Consider the following 21318-nt stretch of genomic DNA (forward strand, 5'->3'; position numbering starts at 1 on the left):
GAACTGCTTCTGCCATCATGCCAAGGAGCATATGGACACCTGCCCTTGGAAGAGGCTCTGGGCAGGTGAGGCCAGGTGGCTGGGCTGCACGAGACATCCAAGGCGCAGAGGGACATGTCCCTGTGACCTCAGTCCCCACAGCCTCACCCTGCCCTGGTGCATTCGTGCCTTTCCTGTTCTGTGTCCCTCCCTCCTTGAGCTCCGGGCCTCAGGCTTGGTGCTCTGTCTCTTAGGAAAGGGCCTGAGTAACTGATTAATGTGGAGCTAAGCCTGGTGCCTGCTGGGCTGTGCCTCCCTCCTCTGCAGAGTCTAGGAGTTCAGTGGCTGCTCCCAGCTTGAGGAATATGGATCTAGAGCAGCCGTCACCTAGGGAGCCCCAGAAGCCCCTGCCGCCCCAGGCCCATCTAGAGATTTTTCTGTTAGGGTCTGGGGTGAGTTGGGGAGTCTCCTCGAGTGTATCGAGGTATAGAAAGCTTGACAGCTAGAAGAATGTGGCTGTGGCCATAAGTTTCCCCACCTGTCCTGGAATGAGGGCGACTGGAAAACATGAATCCTGTTCTCCAACAGCATGGCCTGAGCATGGGAAGAACCAGGGCAGCTTTTTCTTTTTAATTGACAAATAATTTTGTGTATTTATCGGGTACGATGAGATGTTTTGAGCTACGTATACATTGTAGAGTCAATCAAGCTAGTTAACACCATCACCTCACCAACTTACCGTTTTTTTGTGGTGAGAATGTGAAGAATCCCTTCCTTTAGCATACATTATTATTAACGGCGGTCACCATGCCACACAACAGATCCAATAGATCACTAAAACCCCTGCAGTCTACCTGAGACTTTGTGCCCTATGGTCAATACATCCCCTTTCCCCATCCCTTCTTCTCCCCCAGCCTCTGGTAACCACTTTCCTACTCTGTTTCTATGACATCAACTCTTGGATTCTCCATATAAGTCAGAGCATGTGGTAGTTGTCTCTCTGTAGCTAGCTTACTTTACTTAGCCTTATGTTCTCTGGCTCCACCCATGTGGTCTCAAATGACAGAATTTCCTTCTTTTTTAAAGCTATGCCATCTTCCAGGGGTCCCTGACTCCTCTGCCCCAACTGTGGAAAAATTATCTTTCATTAAACTGGTCCCCGGGGCCAAAATAGTTGGAAACCACTATCATAGTCCATTGACTGTACAGGGAATTCTAAAAATCTGTCCACCAGTTGATGGGCACATAGTTTGATTGCATGTTGTGAACAGCGCTGCAGTAAACCCGGGAAAACAAACATCTCTTCTGCATACTGATTTCAGCTCCTAGGGAGCTTTCTCCAGCAGGAGGGCTGCTGCTAGCAGTTCTATTTTTAGTCCACTGAGAAGGGGCCATACCATTTTCCAAAATGGCGGTGCTAAGTTACATTCCCACCAACCGCGTGCAAGGGTTCCTATTCCCCCACATCCTCGCTGATGCTTACTTAGTCTTTTTGATAAAAGCCCTTCAGGTGGGTGTGAGGTGATGCCTCATTGTGGTTTTCATTTACATTTCCTGCTGAAGAGAGATGGTGAACATTTTTCCACAGACGTGTTGGCTGTATCCAGGGAGCTGTTAAACTAGGCCTTGGCCTACCCCAGACTGTGTCCGGAACTGGTGGGTTCCTGGTCTCGCTGACTTCAAGAATGAAGCCGCGGACCCTGGCGTTGAGTGTTACGGTTCTTAAAGACGGTGTGTCTGGAGTTTGCTCCCTCTGATGTTAAGATGGGTCCCAAGTTTCTTCCTTCTGCTGGGTTCGTGGTCTTGTTGGCTTCAGGAGTGAAGCCGCAGACCTTCGGGGTGACTGTTATAATTCTTTTTTTTTTTTGACTGTTATAATTCTTAAAGGAAACGCATCCCCAGTTGTTTGCCCCTCCTGGTGGGTTCATGGGCTGGCAAGCTTCAGGTGTGAAGCCGCAGACCCTTGCAGTGAGTATTACAGCTCTTAAAGGCATGTGGACCCAAACAGAGAGCAGCAGCAGGATTTAACACAATCAGAAAAAAAAAAAAAAAAAAAAGAAAAAAAAGAAAAAAAACATACTTCCCGGGTAGACACTGCTAGCTCGGGCAGCCTGCTTTTAGTCCCTTATCTGGCCCCACCCACATCCTACTGATTGGTCCATTTTACAGAGAGCTGATTGGTCCGTTTTGACAGGGTGCTGATTGGTGCATTTGCAATCCTCTAGCTAGACATAAAAGTTCTCCGAGTTCCCACCAGATTAGCTAGATACAGAGTGCTGCTTGGTGCATCCACAAACCCCCCCACCCCAGCTACACACAGTGCTGATTGGTGCACATGCAATCCTCCAGCTAGACATAAAAGTTCTCCAAGTCCCAACCAGATTAGCTGGATACAGAGTGCTGCTTGGTGCATCCACAAACCACCGCCCCCCCCCCCCCCCCCCAGCTAGACAGAGTGCTGATTGGTGCATATACAATCCTCCAGCTAGACATAAAAGGTCTCCACGTCCCCGGCAGACTCAGGAGCCCAGCTGGCTTTGCCTAGTGAATCCCAATTCCTGGCCTGCAGAGCTGCTTTTCTGTCCCGCAGTGTATGCCCACACTCCTTGGCTCTTGGGCGGTTGATGGGAACGGGCCCTGTAGAGCTGGGGGTGACGCCCGTCGGGGAGGCTTGGGCCGCGAGGGAGCCCACGGGGCTGGGGGCGGGGCGAGGTGGGGTGGGCGGTGTTTGGGCATGGCCGGCTGCAGGTCACGAGCTCTACCCGCCTGGGAGGTGGTTGAGGTCCAGTGAGAATTCCAGTGCCATGCGGGCGGGCTGGCAGTGCTGGGGGACCTGGTGCACCCTCCACAGCTGCTGGCCCGGGTGCTAAGTCTCTAAGCCCCTCACTGCCCGGGGTGGTGGCCTCGGCTGGCAGCTCTGACTGTGGGGCCCACTGTGCCAGCTCCCACCCAGAACTTGTGCTGTGGGCGCCGGGTGCAGACCCCGGTTCCCATGGGCGCCTCTCCCTCCACACCTCCCCGCAAGTGGAGGGAGCCAGCTCTGGCTTTGGCCAGCCCAGAGAGGGGCTCCCACAATGCAGTGGCAGGCTGAAGGGCTCCTCAGGCACCACCAGAGTAGACACCAAGGCCAAGGAGGCCCTGAAAATGAGGGTTGCCAGCACGCTATCACCTCTCAGGATGACTGTGTGAATTAGCTGGGTGGGCACAGGATGGTTGCAGGCCGTGTGTGTGTGTGTGTGTGTGTGTGTGTTTTAAATCTTGCTGGGCTACTGTGCACTCACTCAGGCTGTGAGCAAGTGTGTCATCCAGAGTGACTCTGTCAGTCAACTTGGTGTCTTTGGAATCCTTATTGAGATGCCAGATCCTGGCCTGGCTCCCTGTGTCTCAACCCAGCTAAGCAATTCTGTTCTAACAGCAGGTTCAGTTCCTCCCCTCCTTGAAGAACAGCTCTTAGCGGGGATTAGCACACAGTGGCGCTGGGGCCGAGTCAGTCAATCAACAGGGTCTACTGACACTTCTGCTCTGTGTTGCATGAAGCTGCTGAAGGAGGAGTGAGAATGCAGGTCTTCCTCTCCCCACACTCCAGGCTTGGACTCCACCTAACTCATAGCAGTTTCCAAATCTGAGGGGGAGGTGCTCTGCCAGTTTTGGGAGATGATGCAGTGCCACCCAGCAGACAAGTCGCTGCCCAGCTGTGACTGAGCCTCCATTGCCAGGTTGGAGGGTGGGATGGGCCCTTCAGAGGGAAAGCTGTCCGGCTCTCTGCTCCATCTGTGCTCTTGTGAATACAGTCAAGCCCAGAGGCCTGGCGATGCAGCCGTGGGATGGCCAAGGCTCCGTATCTCACACACGTCCCCCAGGACATGGAGAGCTGAATATTTATCAGTTGGATTGCTGTGGACTTGGGGCACTCTGAACTCAAAAAGAACTTTCAGGACTTTCATTTTTTCCCCAATGACCTTGACGTCTGTGTGCCCTGGCCCTCCGTGGCCATGTCTACATTTGTGGTGTTTTTTCTTGCTGAGATAGTGTTTCATAGAGGCAGGTTTGGTAAAATGTATTTCCGTTCAGATAAAATATATTAAAATATATTTCCATTCTAAATAAGTCAGTGCCTGTTTTGAATTAATCACCATGATGCAGAGTAATTAAGTATAATACAAATCTACAAAAAGAGTGTTTCTTTCGGGAAGGAGCTGCTAATTCCCTTTAATGCCATACCGTGGCCTATCCTAGGGACCGGAAGATTTTCCTCAGAAATCCGACTTCCATTTTATAAAATCTAAGTCAAGATTGTTCTCCCTAATTCTATATAAGTTGCTGTGACAGTTCAGAAAATTTGAGCATGCACAACTAGAGAATTCACTTACTTCCCTAGACTTCAGGCCAAGCCAAGCAAAACAGGAGTCCATGGTTCTTTCAACTCGTGGGTTGGCACTGGGGACCTGGAGAGATAATGTTGGCCTCAGAGGACAGGAATCCAGCTTCCAGGGCCACTGCTCAGCTCCAGGGACAGGAGCTCAGGAAATGTCTGCAGACTCCTCCTCTTAGACCTCTTTCCCTCCTTACCTCCCTCCCTCCCTTCCCTCTCCTCCGGCTTTCACCCTTTCTCTCCCTCTGTCTCTCTGCCTCCTTCCTCCTCCTCCTTTCTTCCCATACCCTCCCCCCATCTTTGCCCTTCCTCTGTCGTTCTCTGTGTATCTCTCTTTCTCTCCCAGTCTCTCTTGTCTCTCTCTTCCTCCATCTCACTCCCTTCCTATCTCCCTCCCTTTCTTTCTTCTGTTTCTCTTTTCTCTTTTCTTCTCTGTGTCTCTCTCCCTTTCTCTCCTTTTTGACTCTTTTCCTCTCTCCCCTCCTTCTTCTCTGTCTCCATCTCTCTCTTTCTCTCCCTCTCTCTTTCTCTTCCTTTGTCTCCCTCTTCCTCTGTCTGTCTCTCACCCTCCTTCACTCAGGGTTCTGTCTACCCATTCATATCTAGGGATCACTATTGCTATCCTCTGAGATCACAGCCTCCTTTCTTTGCCTTTTCTCTGTTCTACCCTCAAAAGGTTTTATAACCAATAAGGGAGTTTCTTTTCCTGTCTGCTCCCATTACTGCCTCCTTCTGTTTGTAGAATTCTGACCGGCTGCTGCGTACAAGTACCTAGACTTATTGTTCCACTGAAGCAGGTAGGCTTCAATGATTCCACCTGACTCCTCTCTGAAACATTTACTACAATAAAACAAGAGGCCTCACTGCTTTGAATAAAAACGGGGAGCTCCTACTTTCTGACCTAGGGTTCAAAATTAAGCCTTGCATTTTCCTAGGGGCCAATAATCAATCACAGAGGCATTTAGATGGATAAACTATTTGAAAAACCTCTCCAGATCTTTGCTTAACCAATTAATAGGCTATCCTTAATACCTATCCATTGGAACCTATAAAAAGATCTGTAATTGAAACTGCCTTTCAAGGGTTGTGGTTTTCAGAGTGTGGTCCCGGGACCAATATTATCAGCATCACCTTATTTTATTAACTTATTAGGAATACACATTTTTTAGCACAATCCTGGGCCCACTGAATCAGAAACGGGGGGTGGGGATGGACCCACAGCCTGTGCTGAGCAAGCCCTCCAGGTGATTCTGATATGGACTCAAGTGTGAGAACTGCTGCTTCAGAGGGAAATTCCTGCCACTCAAAGATCTGCAGTGTCATTTGTAAAATTCTTAGAGGCAATGTTGGAGAAACGAGGGAAATAAACCGAAATCAGAAGACACGGGTCAAACCCCCCAAAGTCATGACCTAGTCAGGAGCTAGTGCAGATCTGTACATAGGGTCAATATCAGCACATCAGAGGGATACTGACAGGATTAAGTGAGATAGCCGTGTGAGATTTAGTAAGATAGCCAGAGTGCCCAGCACTTGTTGCATGATGCTCAGTAGTTACCTGGTCTCTTCTTTATGTCTACAGCTCTAATGAAACAAAAAACAATAATTATTATACAAAACAAACATTTTAATATACCACTTTATTCTGGCAATGAGCAGAAACTCTTAAGTTCAAAATCCATTTGACGAAAAAACAGTTGAGGCATTTATCCCTAGTTGGGTTAGTTCATTTATTTTCACTTAGAAAGGTGTAGCACTTTCTTTCAATTTAATCACTAACATTTGAGCAACTTTTAAAGCCAAGCACTGCATGTTTCTCCAAAACAAACAAACAAACAAAAAAGGATGAATATAAATGAGTCTGTGTGTATGCGTGTGTCTTTGAGGGAGGGACAGTTAGGAGAGAAACAATTTTGTCTCAGAAGGAAACAAAACAACGGCCTCATTTGGGGAGAAATCTAGAAATGAAGTAGATATGTAGCAAGTCAGGGCTTTAGCACCTGCTGAGCATGGTCAGGCCTGTTCTTACTGAATTCTGATCTGGTTTCAGGATGAGACAGCTGGAAAAAAAGAGTAAAATAGAAAAAAGCCCACACCTGGGCAACAAGGCAAGACCCTGTCTCTACAAAAATTAAAAAATTAGCCAGGCATGGTGGTGCGTGCCTGTGGTCCCAGCTACTCAGGAGGCTGAGGCAGGAGGATCACTTGAGTCCAGGTGGTGGAGGCCGAAGTGAGCTGAGATCGCGCCATTGCACTCCAGCCTGGGCAACAGACCACAACGCTCTCAAAAACAAAAAAAAAAAAAAAAAGAAGAAAGAAGAAAGCAAAAGTATTTCCTAAACCTGGAAACCATAACTTACGAAAGTGAGATACTTAAAAATGTCTCTATTGGAAAGCACCACAAAACGGGTCATTTTGTTCCTGCACAGCTTGAAAGAACCGTTGAGTCGCCTTGGGCGGATCTCCTCGCGCCACCAGGGGGCGCGCTGGGCCTCCCAATGCGGCCAGGCAGACGCAGTTCTCGTCTTTGAGGTCCTGTCATTCTCTGTATAAACAAGTTACGTTCAAGTGTTTAGGATATAAATTACGACCATGCCGGCTGCCTCGGAAGGAATGTAAACACAGCACTGTGGTCGGAGCAAACTCTGAAACTGACTTCATAATTTATAGCAGGCCCCCGAGTAGCTCACTATAAAAGAAAATAAAAAGGCCTTATTTAACTGCAAATACGATAATGGAGAGACAAAAAATGTTTAAATCACTTCTTAATTTTAGAAGATACAGGAAGGAAACCTAAAGATTAGAAAGATGGTTAAGACTTTTCGAAACAAGATGTTTCACTTAGGCGACTCTCTCTGCAGTGAAATTCACTTAGAATACAAGAATCCTGGGGTGTGGAACAGCTCCCTAGAGTACCAAGAGCCTGGTGACTGACTGGGAGAAAGACCTTTTAACGGATGGAGAACAAAGGTGAGTTTTCCAATCAGGAAAGAAAAAGCAAAAAACAGAAACAAAAATCCTGCCCTGAATTGGAGAGGAAAATGCACAGGGTGATTGGGGCAGAGAATTTCTTTTCTCTGCTTCTCTCAGACCCATTGTCCCTTCAGCTCATGACGTTGAAGGGCTGCTGGGACAGGTCAGTCCTCCTGCCTAGTTGGCCTATTTTTCTCTTCCACCTGGAGCGTCACCAGCTCTGCCTGTAACATTGGTGATTGGAAAACCTAGCAAGAACAGAAAAAGGGGCTGAGGGGCTCCCTTGTTAAATCCCTGGTTAAAAGCGAGGAGTGGGGAGAGGAGGCCGGGAGGAAGGGAGGGATGAACGGGCTTGCTATGTGCTGATGCTGAGCAGGGCCAGCCAAGCTCTGAATTGGAGGGTGGGACAGGCCGCAGCCACAAAGCACCATGTGGGGAGTCCACCTTCTGTATTAAACTCCCAAAGGAAGTTGAACCTCCCTGCTGGGAGCCTGCCCCCTGCAGCTCAGCAGGGCTCCCCCTGCATTCTTCAGATCTGAACCCCATTCCTGACAGCATGCGACCGCCACCCATAACAAAATTGCAACATGCAAAGGGAAGAAGCAGGGTGCTGTTCTTTGGGTATCCAACCCTGGAGGGGGGCTTACCACTGTGCCCCACATCCGTCAACCCGTGCCAGTGGGGAGGGAGAGCGGGCAAAGGGCAGAACACTCCCTGGGCACAGGAAAGAAAACAAAAGGGGCACAAAATTGGTTTCCTCAAAATCAAACCCTTGCCTTTCTGTATCTTGCCTGGTTTTCTTTCTAGTTCCTTTCACCTTCTGGTTTTTGTTTTGCCAGAAAAAGCTAGGGTGAAGTAAAGAAAGAAATAATAGAAAACGTTTCTTCCACTCTTTCTCCTGAGAAGACTCACAATCAGAACCTGGCCTGTGTTACTCAAGGCACAGACCCCACACCATGTCAATTACACCACTGGAGGGGGTGTGGGTAGAGTTGCACAGCTGCCTGCTAGGGAGTAGAACCTGGCATCCATTGCTCTCAGGGTGCCCGAAGACAAAATCAGCCCCTAAAACAACTATTTGTTATATACATTTTATTGAAAAAAATTTTACAACAAAATATTTTGGCAAACTGTAAAAGTATACATAAGTGCAAATATATCCTCCTTTTAAAATACAAGCAAAGTGTGAGTATACACGAAGGTCATAAAAATATCTTTAAAATATGGTGGTAGAAAACAACCTTGTAAAAACGTTGTATTGTCACAATACTGAAAACCACTTTCTTAAACTAGACACATTGTTTCTAAATAATTCCTTAATAATGTTCTTTGGCACCTGTATCCAAATGTAGTGTTTGGGGAAAATGAGTCTCCCACTCAGCTAGGCAACAAGAAGAGGCTTTCTTGAAATCTTGTGCTTAGCACTGCCTTTTTGAAAAGCACACAAGTTTTCTTAGACAAACACACACACACACAACTTGTCTGCTTTTTTCAGACCCTGATTACTGAAGGCAACGAAGATCCCAGAGTTACACGTTGATGCCTGACGCATGGCACATTTTCCCACCTCCTCAATCTGCCCTCTCCCTCATGTGGGAGCGTGCAGGTGTTCGGACTGGGAACGCTACCTTGCCAACGGTTGTCCTTCTTTCAGCAGTAGGCAAATAACAGTGACCAACGCGATCCTGGGCATTCTGGCTAAGTGGCAGGTGTGCGGCTTACTGCTATCCGTGTGCATGTGACGTGAATCCGTCCCAGTTTCTATCTGCCCCCTCTGAGGAGGGGAGAGGAGAGAGCGGCCATCACTTGGCCTCTTTCCGTTCACGTTCACATGACGCAGGGCTTAATATCCTGACAGACGCTCTGGTGGTGATGGTGATAATACGACCCGCTAGCTGAGGGATGGAAGGAAGAAATCCCATTGAAGTTGAGGACAAAATCTTTTCTGTCACACACTGGAGTAGAGTGATGCTGGTAACGGGGCAGTCCCACTGAAAGAAGAAAGAAAGAAAGAAAAAACCTCTTCAGAAACAAAGTCATCCAGTTGATGGTGGGGTGTCTTATTTTGCCTCAGGATATAAAAGGAACTGCCGTGCCTTTTAGTACATGGCTAGACAACTGGCAGAGAAAGCCCAGCTTTAGAAGTATCTCAAACACGACAACTGCGGGTCATAGAATGGCCTTGGAATCATTATGTTTTGTTTTGATGCTCGCACAAACACAAAGCAAGGTCCCCCTCAAGGGGGGTTCTTATGTCCTGGAAATCCAATTTTATTCTCTGAGGCTGGGGTGTGCACTTTCATCTCAGAATGAGCACAGGTACCGGACAACTAGACCCAGACTCTGGTTCCTGGCACGGCCTGTGCTGCCCTGAACCCTGGCTGCAGGGAGGGCCAACCACCCTACCCCAGAAACACCACTGCGGCCTTCTTTCTTGTTCTGAGCCTTGTTTCCCAACTAACTGGGCCGGTCAGAGCCGTGATCGCAGAGGAATGCTCCCTGGGCCAAAGGGAACGATAGAAAACAACCCAAATGCAAGATGAAGGGATGGGGCAGAAAAGCACGCCCCTTCTCCTGCCCCTCCGCAGGCATCTTCGTGAGTCCCGAACGTCTTAGCTTTCGTCTAGGGAAGTCAGGACTTCAGGGCGCAGAGAAATGCCCTTTGGTCCGAAGCAACTGGCAGCGCGAGGAGTCCCTGCGGTAGCCCCAGGCTGGAGGGGGACAGAGAAGGCCCGGACCCTGCTCTCCCGGGACGGCTCCCCGGTCCCGGGCCTGCGCCCGGCCGCTTCACTCCCACCCGCCGCTGGCTTTTGCTTTTGCTTTCTCAGCGCCTCCTGGCCCCGGGGCACAATCAGCCTGCAGTGCCCTGCGCACTGGGCCCCGAGGCTACTGGACCCGGCCCTCTCGGCACCGGGCTGCGTTAGGTCCATTCGCCCGGGTCTTTTCTTAATTACCCGAGTGGTGTGGGGACCATAAAGTGCACGTCGCTTCGGGCCGCACTCAGTTTTTCAGTGCAAGAAAACCGTACCCAAGGCCCGCCGGGCTCGGGCCCTGCTCGCGTGGCCTCCGCTCCGCCGTGCCCCCGCAATGACTGAGCAAGGAGGCTGCTCAGTGGCCGCCGCCTACTTCCTTGCCCGCAGCACCTACCCGAGCGCGCCCGGCGCTGCTCTAACGCAGCTGCCCTGTCCCGAGAGCACCGATGTGCGCAAGGAGCTCTGCACACTGGTGTGTTCGCTCGTCGGGTTTAAGCAAGCTCTGATGGCAAGTCCTGGACCACAAAGTAGCAGGCTGGGCAGGACAGAGGGCGAGCGCTCACACCTGCCCACGAAGGCGGCCGTCGGCGCTTTGATGTGCTGGGCGGGATGATAGAAGCCCGAGCTCCCTCCTGAACTGCTCGCAGGGCTTCATGAAGAACTCCAGGGCAGCCCCTGTGCTGGCGGGGGGCACATGGACCGTGTTCACCAGGCCCAGGAGCGGAGGGCGCGGCCCTTGTGGTGTGCTGGGGGAGGGAGGGTTGTGCTGGGTGTGTGAGCGTGGACATGTGCCGATCTGTGTGCTGGGGAGACCGCCTTGGCCACCCCCGCGCCTTGCCAGGCCCCCAGGTCTCAGTGGGCCCCGGCCCAGTGGGCGGCGCGCTCCCAACGAGGCCCCGCGGGGTCCTGGTGCATCCGGCCGGCTCCTCTAAAGCCTCCGCCTCTGGCGCTCCAGGGACATGGCAACAGGGCTGGGTGGGTATTCCATAGGGCCAGGAGCAAGAGAGCGAGGAAGGAGGGGCAGAGGGTCCCTGTCGGGCGTCGGGCCTGAGCTATTGTCTCCCCTGAGCGTTCCCAGACTCGGTCGGGGGATTCTGCGAGGCTCTCAGGGAAGGCCGGCCGCGGGAGGCCGCTGGGTAGGGGCACAGAGGCCGGCATGCTCTGCTGGGCAGTTTTCGCCCGGTCTGAGACAGTAATGTATCCAGATTCCGAAGTTTTGGGGGCTTGTGCGTGCGCCCCGTGTATGAGGTGGGGCGAGAGCCGCCTTGAAGAAGGGTCAGGAGTCTCCTTCCTGTGTGTTTTTCTTCTTCCTAGAGTACGGTTTCTCCAAGGCTGCTAAGCCTTAGAGTCTGGGTTTGAGGTGAGTGGGGCCCAGTGGAGAGGAGGAGAAGGGGAGCGGGGAGGGCAGCCGGCAGGCTGGGAGAAGAGCAGGCAGGCCGGGAAGGGAAGGGGCCAGTGCACCGAGGGGTGTGTGTGTGTGTGTGTGTGTCTGTGTGTGTGTGTGTGTGTGTGTGATTGACAGCCGGTCCGAGGGGATATAAAAATAAGAGGAGAAGGCCGCCTGTATTGGTTACTTGTTGAAATTCCCATAAAATTGAACAAGATTCTGTTCTCAGTGGGTTAAGTCAGGCTAAAATCCTCTCCGGTGTGGTCCTGCCGAGACTGTCTTTGTTTGGTTAACCTCTGAGACCCACATTTAAAAGGCCTATTTGGGAAATTTCACCGTCCAGGGAACCAACATCTTTTGCCCATTTCTGGGCTTCCCTTCTCCCCTGGTGCTCACACCGCACACCGGCTCAGAACACATAAAGCATGCATCACCCTACAAGCCACTGTTGTCTCATTGCTGTGGGAGGCCAGTGTGAGAGAGCAGCCTGGGGCCTTCCCTTTGACTGGCAGGCCCATGGGATTTTAATCTGCAGCCCTAGATCTGGAGGGAGGGGTTAATGTAAGGGTTTATCTCTATTCTCCAAATTAACCTGGTCAAATATTCAAATTCCCTCTTCCATCCCCACCATCTCCTCCCACCTTTCACCGCCTTCAGCAAGTCAATAAATTTCCATAATCTGCAACCAACACAATGTAAACCAGGCACACCACAAGTGGCATCCACAGGGCAGGCGCATTTCCCAGGGGAGTCCCAGCAGGGTCCTTCAGGTCCTGCCACCCAGGACCTCTATCATCAATGTGGGTCCATTTTCGGGGGGAGGCAAGGAAGGGAAGGAGACTTCAACAGTTTGGTGACCCCCTCCACTGGCGAATGTCCCTTTAGTGAAAGATCCTGGGAGCCAGCTCTGTCCCTCCCACCCCCCTGCTCTTAACACTTGCCCAGCTGCAAACATCTCCCTACAGACACCCCAACATACAGAACATCTCTGATTCTGACATTTACTTTGGGACAAAAGTACAGCAAAATGAACTCAAGAAAAAAAAAAGGACAAAAGGAACTAGACACAGCTTCCTGACCAAGTTCCCCAAAGGTCACATGCCTTCTCTCAAAGCTAAGTCAGACTCTGAACGGGAGACCTGCAGTCTCCTGCACAGGGATCCCCATAGAGTCCAGGAGACTTGACACCATGCTCACAGCAGCCAGACAATTCTGAAGGTTCAGCTGCTGGCCAGGGAGTAAGACCCTGATCCCTGCTCCCGCGAATAAGGTACCGGCTCTCACCAGCATCCGCTTTTCCCAGTGCCCTCAGACCTCCTGGCTTGGGGTCCCTGTTTGTGGGAGTGGCAGTGGCCGCCAGCCCTGGAGGCCTAGAAGCGATGCGCACAGTTAGCTGCGCTGGAGCGTGCTGCGTTACCTGAGAGGTCCTCGCGGGCGTTCTGGTGCAAGTAGCTCTGCTCCAGCGAGTAGGAGGACATGCTGGAGTGCAGGCCTGCGGAGGCTGCGGGGTTGCTGCTCGGCGTCAGGGCAGGCGGCTGCTTGAGGTAAGGCGAGGCGCCAGGCGAGCTCCAGTGCGCCGCAGGGCTCGTGTAGGGCGAGTGGCATTCGATGGCGCTCGCCATGGCCGGGGACGAGGGCACCGGGCTGCTGCTGCTGTCCGGCCCGTAGTCGCCGCCGCCGCCGCCGCCGCCCCCGGCCGCACCGACGCCCCCGGGTCCCGCGGGCACCGGGCAGCTGGCCATGTAGGTGGAACCCGGGTTGGGCGACATGTGCGGGACGTGGTGGTGGTGGTGGTGGTGGTGAGGGTGCGCGTGGCTCGGGGCGCCGGCGCCGGCGTCGTAGCCCGCGGGCATCATGTCGAGGCCGCCGTAGCCGCCCTGGCTGTGGCAGCCGAGCGGCGCCGACGGGGGCGCCTGGAAGTCGAAGCCCTGGGGCAGCAGCGAGGCCCCGAAGCCCAAGCCGCTCACCACGCGGTGGTACATGGGTTTGAGCGCCTGGCACTTCCGCCTGAAGCCTCGCGGCCGGCGGCGGAACGAGCCCTCCTCGAACATGAACTCGCTGGCCGGGTCGATGGTCCAGTAGTGGCCCTTGCCGGGCCGCCCGAGGCCCTTGGGCAGCTTGATGAAGCACTCGTTGAGCGAGAGGTTGTGGCGCACGGAGTTCTTCCAGCCCTGGTAGGCGCCGCGGAAGAAGGGGAAGCGCGCCTGCAGGAACTGGTAGATCTCGCTGAGCGTCAGCCGCTTGCTGGGGGAGCTCTGGATGGCCATGACGATGAGCGCGATGTACGAGTAGGGCGGCTTCTCGGGCCGCCGCAGCCCCGAGCTCGCCTTCTTGGCGCCCCCGCTCCCGGCGCCCGCGCCGCCGCCGCCGCCCGCGCTCTTGCAGGCAGCCGAGGGGGCGCCGGCCGAATTGGAGGAGGACGAGGACGAGGCGCAGGAGGCGGAGGACGACGACGAGGAGGAGGAGGTGGTCTCCAGGGCGGCGGCGGCGGGCGGCGGGCTCATCAGGGCGGCCTGGAGCGCGCCTGGGACCGGGCTGCACGCACGGCGGAGCGGGGCCGGCGGCGGCCCGCCCTCGGTGGTCATCTGGGACCCGGGAGCGAGGCCGGGCCGCGAGGGCGGGCCCCGGGCGGGGAGCGGAGGCTCCGGAGCGGGGTCGGCCCAGAAGCCCGGCGAGCGCCCTAGCCCGCCGCGCGGGCTGCAGCCGTGGCCACTCCGGGCCAGCGCTTCGGCGTCGCCTCCCTCAGCTCCTCTGGGGCTTCTGGCGGCGGCGGCAGCGGCGGGCGGGAGGCAACGCCCGGCGCATCACTCCCCGAGCCGCGGGCCCTGCCTTGCGCAACGGCCTCCCAGGCCGCGGGGCCGAGCGCCGGGCAACTGCGCCCGCGAGTGGGACCGCGGCCTGGACCCCGGGGACGAGCCCGACGTCTCCCTTCAGGAGCGCTCCTCGCTCTGTCTCTCGGACTTCCTCCCTCCCTCGCCCTCCCCGGCCGCCCTCCTCGCTCCCTCCCTCCCTCCCTCCCTCCCCCTACCCCGCCCTGCCCCCTCCTCGCGCCGCGCCGCGGCGGGGAGGGCGCGCTCCGGCCGCTGTGCTCACTCCTCCCCCTCCCAACCTGGCGGCCGCCTCCCTGTCTTTTCTGGCTCCCCGCTCTCCGGGGTCTCCTCGCTCTTTTCATTCCTCTCTCGGCCTCTTCCCCTTTCCCTCACCCACCCTCTTTCGAACTGAGGGATCACAGACTCTCCCGTTTTGCTAAGAGGACGACCCCCACCCCTAGCAAAACTGGACCACCTCTGACTTCATGAAATCTTCTTTCTATTTGCCCCCTACAGCAGCCCCCGCTTCCCATCCCAGGACCCTGCCGCCCCCAGCGGAGTGGACCCAGCCCCGCCCCTCCGCCCCCTTCCTCCTCCTGGCCCGCCGGGCTGAGTGGTGCTGCTGCGGGTGCGGCTGCTCGGAGCCTCCCTGGCCGCCCTCCCCAGGGCCGATACTGACTCCATCTGTCAACTTCGTTTAGACTTTGCCGCCCTCAGCCACACGCCGGGGTGCCAGACGCCCAAAGGTAACGTGCCAATCCTCTCTCTTTCTGGCAGGGCCACTAGGCTCCCCGACAATTGTTAGGGCGACTGCGGGGCGCCGCAGGGTTGCGGGCCGCTGGCGACCGTGGACGTTTTCAGAACTTTGAGCAGAGGGATTTAGACTGAGAAACCTAAGCCAAGTTTTAAAGACTGGAAACCTGGATCTCATGGAACTCATGGTTGCATTTGCTTCCACTTCTTCCCCCCACGCCCCCGCCCCAGTTAGTGTTTTGTAAGAAAAAAATGCAAAAAGAAAAAAAGAAAGAAGGAAGGAAGGAAGGAAGAAAGGAAGAAAGAGAAAGACCCAGAGATAAGCGAGATAGCTGTATTTATATGCAGTCCTGAGGGGTGTGCTGTCACTAGATTTACGTCCTCCGTCTTACCATGGCCCACCAGAAACTGTGCCAGTTCTCAGCTAACTCCTGTCCGAGAACACTTCTCCCCAGTTGTGGCTAATTCCTCCCTAAGTAAGAGTCGGGCTCTGAGAGAGATGTGCCCTCGGGATCAATCATTTCCAATGAGACCCGACAGTTAGTTATTGGATTACACGTGCGGGGAAATGTAGTCCGACCAGGGATAGGAGCTGGAAGAGGGAGGAGGAGAGCAGGAGGCCGAAGCTGGCGGGGCCTTCCCGAGGGCTGAAGGGGGAGGCCCAGAAAGAAGGTGCTGCAGACCAGGGAACCAAATGGGAGGCAGAGCTGGGCACCCCGCTGCGTCTAGGCTGAAAGGACGGAGGTGCACGGGTGTGCCTGCTGGGGAGCCTGGGGAGTTGGAGGAGGCCGGAGAAAGGGAGGTTGTGCAGTGATCAGAAGGGAGACACCAGGCAGATAGCCTTCAACTTTCAGCCGCACAGCCGAGGCAGGCCCCTTGGGGCGGCAGGAGCCCTGTGTGCCCCTGGAGTGCTGGGGGACTGCTCCTGGCTGAGTGTGCTGGTGGGGCTGTAGATGCAGAGAGGGCGGGTGGGGAGGGGAGGGGTATGTGGGAGGGGTGGGCCGGGGCTGGCCCCAGACAGTGACCTGAGGTTGAGTGGAAGCAGGCTTTTTCCATCAGACCCTGCCTGGATACCACACACAGAGAGGAGTGTCAGTTTACTGCCCTGAGCCGGCTCCTTCTCCCTAAGCTCCACAGTAATTAGACAAAGAAAACCTAAATTAGCTGAACAGGCGTCGACAGCTTCCTCCAGAGCACCCCTGGTACCTACATGGGAATGTGTCCGAAAATGGCTTGATTGTAGCCGAGAGTCAGCTAAGAAAACACCGCCAAACCGAACTCAGTTTACCACTCATTTCCAATAGAAAAAAGAAACAAGTCGCTCTTTTCCGGGTGGGATGTTTTGATTGGGTTGGGGTAGGGGCTGTGCAGTTGTTTCCACTTTCTAAGAATTTCTGACTGACTGCTGAGCGTTTGTGGGGGGTGGGTCTCCATGTATTTCATGATATTTTTTCTCTTGACCTCATTTGTCATTTTATGTGGAGTAACTTAAAAATACGTAACTAAATATAAAAGTAAATATAATGTGTTCACTAAACCAATGCTCTAAGTGCCTAAAATATAATTATTTTCATAAAATAGAAGCTGGAATGGGGAGGACAGATAGGATCTTAAAGGAGTTCTACTGACACAGAGTTCAGTGTGTGTGTGTGTGTGTGTGTGTGTGTGTGCACGCATCAGCCCAGGGGAGAAGCTTGTGGGGAAAAGGACAACTATCTCACTTGTAGTTGGGGTTGGGGGGCAATGGGCTTTGGAAACATTCAGCACTCATTGTCACTTAGCCACGGACTCTCTCTGTTTCTCTGTGCCTGAAAATTATATGTATTTGGATCTTAGGGAATACAGATCCAACCTTTTAAGAGCAGGCCTTAAAAGGTTTTAGGACCTGGAGACTGAAGAATAAAAGACGCTAACCCTAAAATCCAGGCAGGACCAGTGATAACCTTCTGTACTAGTAGCTCCCAGGTTTCGGGTCATCCTCTGAGAACAGGATGGACGCTATGGAGCCAGTTTCCAGAAAAATACTTCCAATTTGCCTGGGATTTTAGGAAGTCCACAGGTACGCATTAAAACAAACCAACAAGCAACAAAACAAAACAAAAACAAAACAAAACAAAAACCCAGATTATTTTAGTTTCTACCAATTCAGCTGGTAAATTATGAGGGATTTTTAAAAGGCTCCTGTCTCCATCCAAGTAACAGCAGTATCCATTTTACTGAAACTCTAAACTTGCAAGAAGTCCCACTTAGAGTGTGGTGAGTGTTACGAGGGCCGGCCAGGTCGTGGAAAGGCAGTGGACATTGGAGAGCACTTAGGGCCAGGAGCCGGTCTGCTGACTTCCCTCTCTGCAGGAGTCTGCATACTGCCCCTGTAGACCCTGAACTCCAGAAAGATACCCAGCTTGGGGCCTTCTTCAGCTATATCAGCAGGAAGGCTCCCCTCCAAAACTCTTTCTTGGATACCCCACTTCTGCCTCTGGAAACTACTCTCATAGACCACCACTGGGTCTATAATTACTAAAGCCCTGCATCTGTGTGTTACAGACCTCATAGGTACCATCTTGTCACCCAATAGCTGGCCCAGATATCATCCTCCTCCTTTTGAGATGAGGAAACTGAGGCTCAGAGACTGAGTGACTGGCTACAAGTCACACAGGGGCAAGTGACAAAGCTGGCCTGCAGCCTGGGCCTGGAACTCCAAAGTCAGTGTTCCTTCCACTGCATTACAGCAAAACCTCTCTGAGCTTTGTTTTAATCACTGATGCATACAAATCTCTTGAGGAAGAATGTATGTGATAGCAAATTATGTCAATTTCTGCATCCCTGGGAGGAATACCTTAATTTCTGGTTAGCAGGCGGTTTAAAAGGAAAGTTGTGTTTGTCTCTGAAACAGAGCCTTGCTTAGGATGGCTCCCCCAACCCCCCACTGGGGTTCCTTCTTATGAGGATGAGCTCTTCACTCACTTTCACTCCCTATAAATAACACGAATCTTGAATTGTTTTTTTCTTACGGGAAGGGAAGGTATGGTTCATATAAATGAGTCTAGATTAGCCCAGGCAGTCCTTGGTTAACCAAAACTATGCAGCCTCCGCCGCGATGGGTCCTCTCTCCGTCCCTCTTTGGTTGACTGTCCCGTCTGGGCTGCGGGTTCCTTTCCCCTCCAACCCTTTAGGTCCCACCCCTGCCCCAGCGCAAGGGAATGTAAACTTCAGCAAGCTTGGGTTTCTCCGATTTTGTTCTGTAATCGGCGTTTTATTCTAGGAAATCTCCTCATTATTGCGGTTTAAATTTTGTGTTCTTAGCATGCTTCTTCTGCTTCGTGGGTTTTACATGAAATGGCTTAGACTAAACCAGTTACCGACAGGAGAGACGCATCCGCACCGCGCTGTTTGAGGCCGTCTAAGACTCTCCTCCCGGCAGTTCGCGCCTGCAGCACCCTCCCTTCCTTCCGCCTGGGCCCGGGCGGAGGGAAGCCTCTTCCCGATTCAAAGTGAGACTGACCGCTGTTTTCGCTCTGTATTTAGGCGCAAAGTTAAGGTGTGTAGAGGATTCCCGAAGTCCTGCGAGGCCTTTCTAAATGTCGACGGCGAGAACTCAGCGCTGGGGCCTGGGGGTGTCAGCGTGATTGAGGAAATGCTGCAAGAGCACCAGCCTGCACACTGCAGAAGCCTCTGTAGAAACTTCGAGTAACAACAGAAAATGCGGACGGGAACAGCATTAGGAGGACGCGCAGAGGCAGGGATTGGAGAGAACAAGGTGGCCCATAGTGGGCATTTTACACCTCTCCTGGGGTCTGCTCTCCTTCCTCAGTCCAGAAACCCCCAGACCTCCGGGTTTGAATACCAGCCACCCAGTTCCAAATGTTTATTTGGATAGAGTCTTCCGCTCTCCAAAGGCTTGTGTCCCGGTCAGGGCTCTTTATAGCCACCTTCCTGAGAGATCCCCCAGTAGCCCCAGATCTCCTGGCCTCGGCGGTGGGCACGACTCGATGACCAACTGGCTAGGTCTGAGGGTGCTTGGAAGGGGGGGAAAAGGGTCCAATCTATGAGATCCTCAAGCGAAGACCGGCCTGACCCCACTTCCGCGCTTCCCAAATTGCGGGGCCCCTTCGATTGCGAGACCAAAACCTTGGGATGATCCCAGGAGCCAGCCCAGCGGCCTGCAGACCCCGATCCCGGTGCGGAGGCGTCAGTACCAGGCGGAGCACCTCTTCAACTTCGCCTACAGCCCGTTGCGTTTAGGGGTGGAAAGTTGCGGGGTTGGGGGAGTGGGCTGGAGAGCAGGGACGGCCCGCTTTGTCTAAAAGGCAGAGAGAAGGGGCTTAGGTTGGAACAGAGTCGGTCTGCGTCTCCCAGCGGGGGAAGAAGGGGGGGCTCCCAGCGGCTAAAGAAAATCAGTTGGGAAGCCTGTACCACAAGTATTCCTGGAAGCAAGTGTGGGTGCCCTCAGCATAACTTATCGCACACTGATGCTGCTGGAAGGGACGTCCCCATGCTTTAGGTCGCAGGACAGAGCGTGCAGATGCCTTGGAAACCGGTAGGAACCAGGCTGCGTCCTGGGAGACCCGCGAGCTCTGCACACCTTCCCTCCGCCCTCCCGGGGCTGTGGCAACGCTCGGGGTCCTTTAGGGGTCCGCGTTCCTTTTGCTCCGCAGCCCCAGGCCTCGGATCCCCTCCTCCCGCCCGCCCTCCCAGGCTAGGGAGGAAGATGGCTAGGCCGCGCGCGCACACGGCTGGGCAGGGCTGGCGGGGCCTCGGGGCCCACCCAGGAGGCGCCCGCGGGGCCTGGAGAGGTCACTCCGGGCACTGCACGCGGGAGGGTGCGCGCCGAAGGCTACGGAAGACACCAACCGAAGGCGCCCGGAGGTCGCCAGGCCGCGCCTCCGATGCCCCCCGACCGAGACCAGAGGCTGGCCGGCTGCGGCCGCGTGGGGAAGCGCCCTGGAGGTCCCAACCCAGCCTGGGCAGGGCTTTCTTCTCCCGTCTGGCTGGTCTCCTCCCCGCTGCCCTCCCTTCCCCCAAATAAATAAATATTTCCGAGGGCAGCGAACTCGGCGGGGCGCCGGGTCCTGAGCGCCTGGGCGATAGATGAACTTCCTGGCGCATCAAAACTCCCCTCTGGTCCTCCCCGCCGAGCTCAGGATATGGGGCGCGCTCACTTCTCTTCAGAAAAGGAAACGTAGCTCTTCCAAAAATATAAATCAGCTCTGACGTCCAAATATTTCTTTTGTCCTCCAGCATCCTCTGTGGGGATAAATAAAACGTGCTCGGCGCCCAGAGGCCGACTAGGGACCTCAGGGCGCCCAGACGCCGCCTCCGAGGAGCTGCTTTGGGGATCCCCCCCACCTCGACCCCTCCCCGCAGCCTGGCCAAAGGCCCCGGGCCCCGGAGGCGGCCTAACCCTGGGCCGGCTGCGGTGGCGGGAGGGAGGGACCAACCCCTCCGCGGAACCCCGGCGGCCTGGGAAGGCCAAAGGCGCCCGAAGTCGACCCAGAGGGGGAGGGGAGCTCGCTCGCGATGGGCCAGAGGAGGCCGGGGAAGCTGCGGGAGCACCCTAGACGAGTCTGGGCCCCAAGGCTGCCTCTCCAGGCCGAATCGTGTCAGGGAACCTGCGCCCCCCCTTCATTTCCGTCGGAGTTCCCGACCCCAGAGCAGCCGCCTCCTCGTGAGGACCCAGAGAAGTTCAAGTTTGGAGCAGAGAGGGCCCGACTGGGTCTTCTCCCAGCCAAGGCCGAGGCTGCTGCTTCTCCAGAAGCCAGGTGGCTTTGCGACCTCAGAGGACACCGCCGGCCTGGGGCGTGGCCCTTGAGGCTCTCAGCCCGCCAGACCCGGGGACGGCTTGAACCAGGTGACCCTTACTGCCACCCCCGCCTGCCAACTCCCTCCTCCAGCTCGGGGGAGGTGGACAGAAAACGCCACCCCCGCCTCCCAACTCCCTCCTCCAGCTCGGGGTGGGGGGTGGTGGACAGGTTTTCTGTAGCGGCCTGGAAATCGATGCCAAGGTAAACCACATGCACGAGGGTGGTTGAGAGGTAGGGTCCTACAGGGACTGAAGTAAAGGTGACATTCTCCTAGGGGAGCACGGTGGCTGGAGGCGTGTCCGCACCTCCACTGTCCTTCCTGCTCCGCTGACTCCAAGGCGCTGAGAGCCCACGGGCCTTTCTGCTGCCTTCCTTTCCCAAGAAATCGCCCCATGGCACCCACGCGGCCAGTCTGCAAGGCTTTGGGGGCCAAAGGGCCCAGGCAAGGAGAAATCTCCATCTGCCCAGGGGCAGCTCATCCTCCCCTCACGCC

At 54.6% G+C, this 21318-nt stretch overlaps 1 protein-coding gene and 1 long non-coding RNA gene across 2 annotated transcripts in view; one reads left to right on the top strand and one right to left on the bottom strand.

Moving 5' to 3' along the window:
• Window positions 1–8394: 8394 nt before the first annotated feature.
• On the bottom strand, window positions 8395–14411 carry LOC105464810 (forkhead box F2). Its single transcript, XM_011712878.3, has 2 exons — window positions 12879–14411; window positions 8395–9312 (listed from the first exon to the last, which is right to left on the bottom strand). Exons 1-2 carry the CDS (start codon window positions 14044–14046, stop codon window positions 9149–9151), a joined length of 1332 nt encoding a protein of 443 aa, XP_011711180.2. The 5' UTR covers window positions 14047–14411; the 3' UTR covers window positions 8395–9148.
• LOC105464805 (uncharacterized) overlaps window positions 14371–21318 on the top strand; it is a 200065-nt gene continuing 193117 nt past the window's right edge. Inside the window, exon 1 of the long non-coding RNA XR_011624140.1 lies at window positions 14371–15017. This is a non-coding gene — a long non-coding RNA (uncharacterized lncRNA). The remainder of the gene's footprint in view (window positions 15018–21318) is intronic.

The sequence above is a fragment of the Macaca nemestrina genome, chromosome 5 (genome assembly GCF_043159975.1).
Source record: "Macaca nemestrina isolate mMacNem1 chromosome 5, mMacNem.hap1, whole genome shotgun sequence".
Lineage (NCBI taxonomy): Eukaryota > Metazoa > Chordata > Mammalia > Primates > Cercopithecidae > Macaca > Macaca nemestrina.